General features: G+C 45.9%; 1 protein-coding gene across 1 annotated transcript; it reads right to left on the bottom strand.

Moving 5' to 3' along the window:
* Nucleotides 1-756: 756 nt before the first annotated feature.
* calm1b (calmodulin 1b) lies at nucleotides 757-12,703 on the bottom strand. The gene is made up of 6 exons (XM_023430010.2): nucleotides 12,549-12,703; nucleotides 7,457-7,487; nucleotides 6,415-6,558; nucleotides 3,049-3,155; nucleotides 2,624-2,759; nucleotides 757-1,823 (listed from the first exon to the last, which is right to left on the bottom strand). The coding sequence occupies exons 1-6, from the start codon at nucleotides 12,549-12,551 to the stop codon at nucleotides 1,795-1,797; spliced, it is 450 nt and encodes a 149-aa protein (XP_023285778.1). The 5' UTR covers nucleotides 12,552-12,703; the 3' UTR covers nucleotides 757-1,794.
* Between the last annotated feature and the right edge of the window lie 220 nt (nucleotides 12,704-12,923).

Raw genomic sequence — 12,923 nt, 5'->3', positions numbered from 1 at the left:
CCTATGTATAGGTTTATGATTAAGGGTAGTGCTCATTTCTTGCTTTATTTTGCCTAGTGTATGTGTAGGTGGGTGGAAAGCTGTCTCAGTCTATCTATGCTCCTTTCCAAACATGGTCAAATTACTCTCCTAATATAGTAAAACAGTTCTGCACTAACTTGACTTTTAGACATTTAGGTAGTATGCTGCTGGAGGCCAGCAGAGACCTTCCTGCCTGCCTGTCCTGTACTCTGTGTGTGTGTGTGTGTGTGTGTGTGTGTGTGTGTGTGTGTGTGCTGTTTAAAAAGTGCATACGAGTGTTGTGGCCTGGTTTGCCTTACTAGGACAAGCCAACATGGAGTCACTGGCAGAAGCAAGAGGGTTTATTCAAACTCCCACTTGCCTTTTCAAAAACCCCCAACATCCCAGTTACAGCATGCTGCTGTTGCCTAGCAACCAGCTGTGTCTTGAGAGAGCATAGAGGCGTCATAATTGTGTATGTATATCCACGGCTGAGCGCGAGAGCAAACACTCTCTGCTGCCTCTCCCTCCCCTGTGGGCAGCTCACTCTCTCCACAACCTCACTGCCATGTAATGGGGCTCAGTATCACACACTGAATCCTGCCGCTGCTCAGCATCACCCAATGACACTGCACATGGAGAGAACCATGCTTATAACCATTTATTATGGACACATTCGTCTAGTCGGTAAACAACATACAGACCATGCTGTCTTTATAGATCATCAAGCATCAGGAAAAATGACATAAGACATGATAAAGTTCATGGTCTTTTATTTGAAAAAAAAATAAAGACTAGCATGTACAACTTGGAATGAATGTAAACTGAACTCAGATGAACAGTCGCGAAAACTGGTGCGCTGACACTCCTAACAGCATGCGCCGCGAACACAGCACACCCCTCACTAATGCTCGTCTGAGTCGAGAAACAGAAGAAAAAGAAAAGTGAAGGCCAGTGATTCTCTCTTGCAAGAAAAGACAGACACTCCATCTCAGCGAGAAAATAAAAGAAAAAGAAAAAAAAAGAGAAAGCTCACCGTAAGACTCTTTAAGTCCCCCCTCCTTTTAAAAAGGGCAGGACGCACAACTACTAAGATGGCCATCCAAATAACATAACAAAAACAAAAGAACATGCCAAACATTTGAAAATGTATTTTTTGTACATTGTTTTTTTCACTTTTTATCTAGCATACAATTAAGTCCCATTCCACTTTAACGCTTGAGTTAGAACCTGGTATATTCTCTCATGTTAACAGTACAGGGTTCCTCTCCAAATACAAAAAAACTGTACCAAACCAACAAGAGGACAGCTTATAGTGGAATCAGCACGCTCTGGTAGCCCGGAGGAGGGATGGGGGGGCAAGGGGGTTAGTGCTCCGGTCTCAAGCTGCATGCATGAAGAACAGAAAACAGAGAGAGAAAGAAGAGATGGCCAGCCCAGACATTTACCACTAGCAAATGGAACTGGAAGGAGTTCGCCAAATGCCTTTGCTTTAGTCTGAAGGTAGTAGTTACAGGGTTTGTTGTTATTATTTTTACTTGTTAAGTACTGATGCTAAACTGATCTCCGGGGGGAGGGGGACAGGATCACTAACCATTTTCATGCAGATATTTTTTGTATATTTTTATATTTTTCCTGTGTGGACAGAAGGATATTTTATTTCAACATTCAATTATTTTCTATACAGAAACAGTATGAATAAATGAACATTTTTCCAAGAGGTAAGTAAAACATTTTGATTTTTTTTTCCTTTTTTTTTTCTTCTAAGAGGGGACAGGACGGGGCGGGCAAGCTTCACTTTGCAGTCATCATCTGTACAAACTCTGCAGAGAGAGAGAGGGAGGGAGAGAGACAGAGAGAGAGAGAGAGAGGACAATAAGGGCATGAGGTTTAAGGCTTTGGCACAGCCTGTTGCCAGTGAGAGCAGTCACCTGCTAAATTGTTAAATGCTTTATTAATTTTTTAATCAACTTGAGCAGGTTCAGAACACACATCCTAATTAGTGTCCCCTTTCTAAATGGCTTCCGTGTTCATCTCATTAAACCCAATTGATTAAAAAGCTCCTGCATTGTGCTTACAGTTTTGGAGCAATGTGATGACAATATGCACACACACAGAATAAAAAAACAGATAAAGGGAGACTTGGGAGAACATATTCTCTCCGTGGTACAATGACAGTGTAGAAGTAGGACACTTTTCAGCTAAAACTTATGGACTGTTCATAATATATCAACAGCCTTCTAGAAAATGAGCGCAGTCTCTCGTGTAATGTGCCGAGGGAGTGACAGTAGGGGGATGGGAGAAAGAGACAAAAAAGGCTCCTCGCACACTGATGATAATTCAGAAGGATGACTTTCTCCCATCTCTGTTTCAGCAGGCTCCTTCTATAGCCCCTATCTAATAACTAATATTACGTGTGGCTGGCTTATCTCACAGTCGCCCTCAGAGAAATACACAGCTTGGAAAATGAAGTGCTCTTGTCCCCCTGTTTAATAAAAACTTACACCATGGCCTAGAAACTAAAGCTATTTGTGCACCGTGACATTTTTGTGTCTGCTTCCTTTATAGGCATCTTATATATAAATATATTTATATATATATGTATATATATCATTTTTTTTACCTTCATAGTTGACCTGTCCGTCTCCGTCAATGTCTGCTTCTCTGATCATCTCATCCACCTCCTCGTCCGTTAGCTTCTCTCCCAGGTTCGTCATGACGTGACGGAGCTCTGCAGCACTGATGTAGCCATTTCCGTCCTGGAAACATGAAGCATGGGATCCAATGTGTGAAACGTGAAAAAAAAAATCCCCACAAGCTGACAACTGGTGCGGCAGGTGTTAAACAAGCAGTAAGTTTTTTTTTCCATCTGCATAAACTTACTTTACTTTCAGCCTTACTTAAAAAGCTTAACAGATGATACTATAGCTGCAAGCAAGTCTTCTTGGCCTCCACGGAAAAATAAAATATTCAAACAAAACTAAAAAGCTTGGCAGGCATAGAGACTGTTCTACCATCTCATTAGCACTTTAGCACACACTCATTTACCTTGTCAAATACCCGGAAAGCCTCACGGATCTCCTCCTCGCTGTCTGTGTCCTTCATTTTTCTGGCCATCATAGTGAGGAACTCCGGGAAGTCGATGGTTCCATTACCTGGAATGGGTGATCAATGAGGCACGTTTAATCAGCAAAAATTGTAATTACTTAAAAAGCCAACTCGGATAAGTAGAAAGAATTTAACCCAGCATTTAGCTGATGAAGAGCACTCGACTGAAAATATTAATTTAGTGCTACAGTCCTCTTTTTTTTCCCCCTCTGTGAATGATGGCAGCGTGTACATTATTGTATGGAACATAACTTCTCTCCAGTGATGGTGCAACCTGGGACGTGAGTAATGGTGGAGACGGCAGCAGCCCTAAGATCATGTTAGTATACACCTTCCTTCCTGCGATAAATACAGCTACTGCAAGCTGAAAGGAGGAGGGGGATGTATGTGTGTGTGTGTTTCCTTTTCTTCCTCAGGGAAGCCCCGGGAGGAGGTTGTGTATGTAGTACACAGCACAGCAGCATTGCAGGGGGGGGGGCAACCCATGGCCAGTCATCCATAATGTAGACGTACAGTGTACTGTGCAGCCTGGCCTTCAAGCAGCCCGGATAAATCAAAGGCTCATCTCTCCTGGTGCCCCTGTCAGAAACCAAGGCCGGACAGGAAGTGAGAAGAACAGGAAAGGGGGTGGGGAGCTTCAGTCCAGATGCTCCATCCCTCCCTTCTGTTTTTATCCATCCTAGATTCCCTCCTTTTTTGTCCCCTTTTCTTGTCAAATATCCGGCAGTGTTTGCATGTGTTTTTGGGTCATCTGGAAGCGACACCAGAAACCCCACCAACCACTGGTGGCTCATGTATGCGTGCAATAGGATCAATATCCATGTTGCCGCTGTCAAGACAGGATTACCAGGGGATCAGACCCTCTTGACAGAGGAAGGATCTAAGAGGAGCTCAGCAGCTCACTAACTGCAGCACCAGGAGAGAGGATGGGAGGGTTGGTGGTGGTAAACCTCGCTGTTATGTAGATGTTATGGTGATGTAAGATCGTAGGAGTATGGAAGTTATCATTAAGATTTGTCGAGAAAAAAAAAAACGTAGAAAATTGTCAGGACGCTGAAGTGAAAGTCAGAGACACCAAGGGCAAAGTACCCAGGAGGATTAGCCCTGGGGTGGGACGGATTGAGGGGGTGGGGTGGGGTGGGGGTTGGTGAGCAGATTAACCAATGATGGAGCACGCCTCAAGAGAGCGAGATAGAGAGAGAATAAGGGAATGCATGTGTGTATGTGTGGAACAAAAAGGAATGCAGTAATGTGATGGGGCAGATGGTGAACTCATGACCCGGGGTAACAATCTAAGGACCTGTTATCTAACACAGAGAGACAGCCAGCAGCGCCGAGGGAACACATGCTGCCACTGGGGGGTTGGAAGGGAGGCTGAGGAGGGGTGGGGAGGCGGGGGTCCCAGTTTGGGAGAAGGGTAAAAGTGCAACTGGAAAACCATCATTTGAGAGCACAATGACCAGAGAAGCAAGGCAGCCCTTTGAGTGAAATCTGCTCAACTGCACCTCGGGCCAGTGGCTGCTGCGGTGGAGGAGGCAGGGAGAGAGGGAAGGATGGATGGAAGCAAGCAGGAATGGAGATAGGGAGGCAGGTGGGAAGAGAGAAAAAAAAAATGGTGGGAGGGAAAGAGAGAGAGAAAAAAGAGAGGGAGGGAGGGAGTGGGCGGTAGAGAGGGAGATGTGAAGAGGAGAGAATATAAGGAGTGAACCGAGTGGGAGATGGTGCGATTACACATAAGAGGTGCTGACGCAAACTATAGAAGGCTGAGGCATCTCAGCGCACTTGTGTGTGTGGTCATCGTTTTTCCTGCATCATAAAGCCAACTTCCATCCCTGAGATAAGAAAGAGGGGTGGGATTGCATAATGATGATGAGTGGTGTGCCGGGACTAAAGCTAGTATTTTTGTCATGCAGTTATTTAATCTTGTCTCAAACATCCCTTTCACATATTTTACCTCATTAAGGTCTAAGATAGAAGCCCTGTATCATTTTAAGTAGGTGTGGTTAATTCCCGATGTGTGTGGTTGGAAGATAAACAGCAGCTATTCCATGTCGTACTGTAATCCACACTGTTCGTAAACTGCAGCTTGGCTTTTACATTCAAATAGCCAAGAGACTATTTCTTTTCACAGCTGTGTCTAGCTAAAGCCCTCCATCCTCTCTTCCATTCATTGTCATTCTTTACCACAGCATCCTTGTTTGGTAAATAAAGCTGATTTTCAATGGGCCAGCTGACATCCAATGGCTGCCGATGTGGGTACGGGATGTGCAAAGCGCAGAGAGGCCTTATGTAACCACTTTTATTTTCCATTACTAGCTTCATTGCTGTCTGACCTAGATTGCATCAGCCAAGGGAGGCAGAGGCAGAACAAGGGGATGTTAGTGGTGTGTGTGTGCGTGCGTGCATGTGTGTGTCTGCTTGCTCCTGGGTGTAACCAAAGGGGAGGGGGGAGGGCACTGAGGATGGTGGGAGGACGTTTCAATAAAGGGGCAGCCAAGCTGCGGTGCAATTGATTCCTCCTGATCAATGCGGTCCCATTTTAGGAAATCCTATAAGCTGACAGAGCACCACTGGGGTAAAGGCCCCACTGACATATAACATCCTCGACTCTTCTGCCCAAGGACGGCCAGCTTGGGAGCTACTAAGCCAACTCTGACTCCTCTCTCTCTCTCCCTTATCACTCTCTTTCGATCACAGAACCTTTGGGAGACGCTGCAGTGCAGGATGAAGAGGTGGTAAACAGAGGAGGAGGAAGAATCTGTCTGAATTATGGCGCTCAGCGTGGGGCGCCAACACGGACAGTCTTTTGACACTTAGCCCGCCCTTCTCACCAGCACTGCAAGCACCTCCTGCACATCCATAACTCTTACAATGTCAGCTATGATGGAGCTGGATACACAGTGACTAAACTGCTGACACAGAGCGACACGTCATCTGAAAATAAAGCCGGCCGGACAGTTGGCTCGGACAGTTGGTTGACAGTTGGCAGAAAGGGGAGGGAGGTGGGCAACAGCACTACTGATGTGTTTCGAAATGGAGGCAGTAATGGATGCTCTATATAATCCCTTATCCATTTGTAACAGAGGTTTTATCACTGAAGTCATGCAATGAAACGTCAACGGAAAATAAAACCAGCTCTGACACTAAAACTTTGTCAGTATTTGGAACCAATCAGGAGATGGCTATATCAGCTCTATTTCCTTATTTGGCATCTCATATGACCTCTTTAACAATTATTACTGCTATGTCGGTATTAATCAAGATCTCTGTTAATGTCATGGGTAAATCAAGCACGGGTATACTGACCGTCAGCGTCCACCTCGTTGATCATGTCCTGCAGTTCGGCCTCTGTGGGGTTCTGGCCCAGCGACCTCATGACGGTGCCCAGCTCTTTGGTGGTGATGGTGCCGTCGCCATCCTTGTCAAATAAGGAGAAAGCCTCCTTGAACTCTGCAGGGGGCGGAGGAAAGAGTGAGAGGTTAGGTTACTGTTGCTATGCAGTTACAGAAATGGGTTATGCTGGGACACTGCAGTCGGGTCTAGAAGGTCAATCGATTCTTGTGAGCGATGTGACTACAGGGGCCGAGTTAACTCGGTTCAGGCTTGTCGGTAAATTGGCCCACATGAGCGTGAACACGACTAGAAACTGTGAATGTGCTGAGCTCTGAAACCACACTGGGATCTTATCTCATACTATGAGAAAAAAAGCTGAAAACTGCAAGTTAAAAAAAGCCACAAGATTTCAGTGTAAGAACTTCAATGTGTGCATTAGTTTTTTCTTTGTAGGAGCAGCCCTCTAAACTACAGGCCATAATCAGAAGAGCAGGCAATAGTGAGCGTTACCCTTGGAGCATTAGCACAGGCTAATTAGCCACAGAGGGGGTTTGACAAAGAAAAAACTGTGCAGCCTCCAGTATTAGTACAGAGCCCACATCATTTATTTATCAAGAATATCAAGGTGCCTGAATGATTGAAGCTACTCGTGAGCTTGTCTGGAAAACTGTCTATTCACTGTTGCTTTGTGGGTTTCCTGTCCTGACTCATGACATGCTGTAAATACGTTTTCCCCTTACTTCCTGTTCATTCTGAAAAGCTAATGATCTACCAAGGGAGGGTGGGGTGCCAGATCCTTCAATTTTCTGTTGCGTGTCATGTTCTCTGTAAGTTATGTGGAAGCAACCAGAACAGCTAATGAGAAACACAAAGAGGAACTTTATTGAAGTTATATATTATATATTATATATCAGAATTAGAATTATAGGGTGGAACTGATCCACCAGTTGCCAGTAAATGTGTGAAGGAAGGATGTGTCTGTGAAGGGAAGAAGAGGAAATCTGTCTGTTCCTACCTGCAATCTGCTCCTCTGTTAGTTGGTCAGCCTGTGGTTGGAAAAAGAAAAGAGGGAAGGGAGAGAATTACAAACAAACAAGTCACTCAACAAGGCAATTATTCCCAATACCAAACTGTTTCGTCATTACATTCCTCAGCATCCCCACCCGCCAACCACCACACAGCTTAACACTGGCCACAGTGTTCAGGGGTCTGCTGGCCTCAGTGCAAGGCCATCTCCAGAGGCCTCCACTGGAATCTAGTCTTGGGGCTGCCAAGATTTACAAATGACGATAACTCAAAATTAACCGCAAGCCACAGTCAGAGGACTTGTTTTAATATTTTCTTTATCTCAATGGCATTTTCCTCGAAGCAGAATTTCACCTTGCCCAATTGATTCAGTCCCTTAAATGGTTTTAAGCCAATTGGAGTCCATCTTGACTCCAGTCAGACTTTGATTGCCATATAATTGATCCTGCAAAATCCGGAAAATCAGTTAACAGACATGGCTCACATTGATAGCAGCACGGCTTATCAAGATGCTTTTTAAAGGTTGTGTTTGTTTGATAGGCTGTTGGAAAGGCTAACATGCAGAGAGCTCTACAAAGGTACTGCGTGATGTTAAACCAGCCGATGAGTGGCTCCATGGAATTGTGCAAAAGTAGGCTACGCCATGGCGGTTCTCACAAGAGGGACTGCTGGGAAACAAGATGGTGTAATAACTCGGATGAAGTGCTGTCTCCAGACCAGGAGAGAGTGTTTAAGCAGGGTTGTTTTAGGACATATCAGCATGGGAGTGTTTTTCATGGCCCTACCAACAGGAAAAGAGGCCTGCTGGGTTGGCACGGGTTGGTTCCCCCTCCCAGTCTGTTCCCTCCACTAGCTGGGGCTCTTTAATGGCTGACAGTGACTCACAAATACTTTAAATGGCTTGGAAGCGAGCATCCACTCGCCAGGTCCTTTTTACATGGATGGATCCAGCTTCTAACCAGCACCACTGATTTCAAACAAACACCCACAGCAGTAAAGTGTGAATACAGTGCAAACAACTCCCACAGGTACCCTCCCTCAATGCTGCATCAGAAAAAAAAGGATTTTGTTTTATTGTTATTGTTAACAGACCACTCTGACATCATTGTGCTTGCCAACAATGTAGGAACACACACAAAACGTGAGTAGTCACAGATGTGCACATATACTTGCACACTAACTTAAATTTAACTACGTTACTCTAGCACGCACACACACTCATTCACGCACACACACACACACACAGAGTGTCTCTTAATGGCATTCTTTCTCAACACCAATACTTTCCATCCCCATGTTTCCTGTGAATTAGTCAGACTAGCCAGTTCTGCCTCAAAGCAAATTCCCCCAGCCCGTCGGTGTGTTTATGTGTTTGTACAAGCAATCTAGCTCTCGATGCAGCCAAGCCCACATCCAAGAACCGAGTCATCCTCAAATCGCGTGGCCGTTGAAACCTGAGCCTCATTTTTTGAGGTGAGGGTATTTTATTTTGTAATTCAAGCCAGTAAATTCAATTTTGTTGCATAATGACTAGACTCGGTTGAGCTGGATAAGATTTAGCAGGTCACCGCATGACAAGCTACAAGCTGACCTTTGACTTTTCAAAAAAGGGGTTAGAAAGGCCTCTGGCTCTCCTCTCCTTGTGGCTTGAGTAGCAGCAGCCACAGGATGGATCGATCCGGCCAGCGAGGGGTTCATGGATAACTTCAGCGGCGCTCATACGATTAGCTGAAATGATTCAATAATCTGCTCCGCACACAACAGCTCTTGCTTTTCTTCTCCCTCCCTGCACCCTCTTCCTGTCTCCATTTCCATCTGTGAGAGACGGAAATGTCAAGAGACAAAAACAGCCTCGCCACCACTAAAATGCCACCCAGCTTGACCAATATCTTCAATCTCATTTTGTTCATTTTCTGACGCCATCTTCCACCGTTCCACTCATCTCTTATGTTCTGTCCTCGTGTTAATTTCTCTCTCTCACTCTGCTGATGAGTCTCCCTTCCACTCTTTCCTTAGTCACCCTGTTTGTCATGCTGTGTCGCTCCTGTTGTATCTTTGCTGTCTCTTTCTGTCCCCTGCTGTCTCTCTAAGTGGACTGGGTGTGGGGTATGGTGACTCAGTGCTATGGATCCTCCCCTGGCTCCAGCCCAAGCTGTTGGGGACTCACAATGTTGCTGCACCACCAGGCCCACTACCGGCCCATCCCTTCCTTTTCGCCTTGTTCTTCCTTTTTTTCCCTGACACTTGGACTTCAGCCAATGCCAACTCCTCCTCCTGAAGACCTTTCCCCTCTATGTGTCTCTCTTCTCTCTCTTTATGTTGCATACTGTTCAGAGGAAACTCCCTGTGATTCACCATCCAGTGTCTTATGGACAGGGTTGTTCACTGCCAGGCTTCCACTCTTAATAACAGCTTGTAGAGAAGAGTGTGTGTGTGTGTGTGTGTGTGTGTGTGTGTGTGTGTGTGTGTGTGTGTGTGTGTTTCTGAGGATGGGTGGTGCTCTGCTGGCAGTGGTCTGTTGGCATGCATCGGTCAACCACTCCCACTGTTGCCCGGGCAGCCAGCCTCAGCAATGCGCTCCAAACAGGACTGTGAGGAGGCAGGAAGCAGTTCACTGGGCCAGCGAGGAATATCTTTTACTCTCACTTGATGCTATATCACCCTTCTACAAACATACTGCATCCTTCGCTGTTCACACTCAGTTTAAGTTGACAGGGGATGCAAAATGGTGTAAGAAAACACCAATTATTATCTTTGCAGCCCTTTCATCAACACTTTCCAGGTTTTTCAAGTTGCCAGTCTGTCACTGTGAGGTGCCCAGGCACTTCCTTAAGCAGTTTCTCTATACTCACCAAGTGAAAGGTGCAAAAACCAGCTGTCACTCTGACAGATGGGTGTGACACACACACACACTCTCGTACAAACTTCCATTCACTATGACACAAGCACAAACATAAAGAGTCAGTGTGACACACACGCTCCCTTTCTATAGGAGCACTGAGCTCCACAAAGCACTGAACGCCTCTTCTCTTTGAGGCCGAACAAAAGGCAGCGAGGCCTTTGGCCCAGCCTGTGTCTGGAGGGGAGGAGGGAGAGAGAATGGGTGTAAACAACACCAGCCTCCCTACTCCCTGCAGACAAGGCTGGTCCACCATATGGCCTGGTGGTGGTAGGTGGCTGGGTACTCCTCCACACCATAGAGAGCACTTTACTGCTCCTAGACGCTCGGGACATGGAACATGGCTAGGTGTTGCCGCCAAGCATATAAATTATTCACTGCAGCGGATCAGATGTCCTTCAAGTTACTAAACATGCATCAGCAAACAAGAGCGTAACAGGAATAGGATAGGGCCTTAGCATGGTCCAACTACTTATTCGATACTTCCACCTCAATGGGGGAGGCTGTTTCCACTTCAATGGGCGTATTGATGCAGACAAGGGGCTTACGCCTGTGGATTAAACTTTTCAGAGATGCTGATACGCAGGCTAACTCCATAACAATTCCACTTTACACTCCAATTACCGCGCCACATTTGCAACGTGAAACTGCATCGCAGTTCGATACCATATATGGGATATTTGATCACAGCAGAAGGGGGGTGGGGGTGGGGGGGTCTACAGCTTCTTGAATCCCTTCGGCCATTAATGATCTATCAAGCTTGATAATCAATGGATTGGCTTGAAGCCCTCTTTCCCACATCCACACTTGGTAACTTCTCCTTGTGTGACGTAGCAGGTGGAGGGGCTCTGTAGCTGCCTGCAGATGTCAAAGTGCGCGTGGACGCGTGGCCCCAACATCTGGTGAAATTGGTTAGAACTGGGTGTTAACGTGTATGTTAATATAATCTGCAAGTCACCCAGGCCTGTCCTACTGAAACCTCATGGTGTCACAGAATTTGACTTTCTACAGAATAAAACATAACCTTTAAAAATGTATAAGCTGTAGAGCAGCATGGCAGTGCTGTAATATTCATATCCCACGATATGTGGCGTTACACTGGTTTGGAAAACGTCGACTAAACTTCCCAGCTGTTGATGTTTTTCAGAAAGAGCTTCTTGGACAACTCACACTGGCTGCCACATTTGCATTACATCGAAAAATTTGCAAAGAGGCAACCAAATCATCCGACATAACACAAATAGATAACACAGCCTGAGATAAACCCCGCAGTGAAGGCGGAACTGCGCCTCATGTCGCTGTATGTGTAGCCCTTACACACAATTTAGCTGTAACCTTGTAATTACAGAATATGGTCAGTTTCCGTTGCGGAACACTGACGAGATCCACTTGTGTCATTCCCCCCATCGTGGCACAGTATAGCACGGCACGGCACGGCGTGGCTCGAGCAGCAGCACGATGGTGCAACCTAGAAAAAGGGAAACCAAGCTCGTTTTTTTTTTCCTCATGACGAGGGGCAGCGCAACTCGCGGGTTAGCCGTGTTCAAACCGTGTGAACAGCAGCTACAGAGAAGAAACCGTGTCCCACATACGTGTAGAAACGTGTTGAAATAAATGTCAGCGTATGGCTCTGCTGGGACTCTAATAACGTTAGTCAGGGCGTCCCAACATGCCTGCGCTCCTAAGGCGGATAGTAGAAATGTTGCCCTTAACTGAATTATGCTGTAATAACCCAGAATAGCTTGCTAGTTATTCCGATACCACTAAATCTAGTCCAAGAATTAATTCGATCTGCACCAAGCAGCCGTGAACCAGCTACTTGACCCGACATAGCCGGATAGCCAATAATGCTCTATGAATTGCGCAGTTATGGGGAAATACGGTCCCGGTTTGAAGGTGACCATCGTTTCAGAGAAAAAAAACATAAACACGAATAAAGCCAGACTTCGTTATGGCTTCACGTTATCTCGTGCACTAGCTAAAACATAGAAAAAATTCGGTTTGCGGGCGTTTTCCGTCCTCGTCTCTACATACGAGTAGCTCATAAGAGCAATCAATGACTGAGTAGCAAATACGAGGACGGAAAAGCATTAAACCGCACCGGGTTTACATTTGTAATAAGCAGGCTTTCCTACAATTAAAACGCATTTCCCTTCTACACAGAATGAATGACAATACATACCATGTCGGATGGGTTGTGTGCTTGTCGGTCTGTGGAGGCAGACTAGGAGTGTGGTCGTTCCTTAGATGGAGTTCCACTGGCGGGTTAGGAGTGTGTATATTGGCCGTGGCCAGATGGGGATTGCCTGTGTATCCCTCCGCCACACTAGCGCTGATCACTCACTTCCTTATTTCAATTCAGGGCTGTTGCAGCAGCTCGGGCCTCCAGCAGATGACATGCCAGTCACCGGGGCTGAAACGCCTGCAGTGCACGGAGAGCATCCATCCACTCATATTGAACTGCATGACCTGGGATGCAGTGGACATCCAGTTGATAATAGCTAAATCCATCTTTGTAGGATGATGATTCATGATGTACATTAAGACAGCAAACTTT

The sequence above is a fragment of the Seriola lalandi genome, unplaced genomic scaffold, assembly GCF_002814215.2.
Source record: "Seriola lalandi dorsalis isolate HSWRI2012SDOR001 ecotype SW California unplaced genomic scaffold, Sedor1 jcf7180002054901, whole genome shotgun sequence".
NCBI classification, from domain to species: domain Eukaryota; kingdom Metazoa; phylum Chordata; class Actinopteri; order Carangiformes; family Carangidae; genus Seriola; species Seriola lalandi.
Note: the sequence above shows the minus strand (reverse complement) of the source record. Positions and strands in the feature narration are given on the sequence as shown.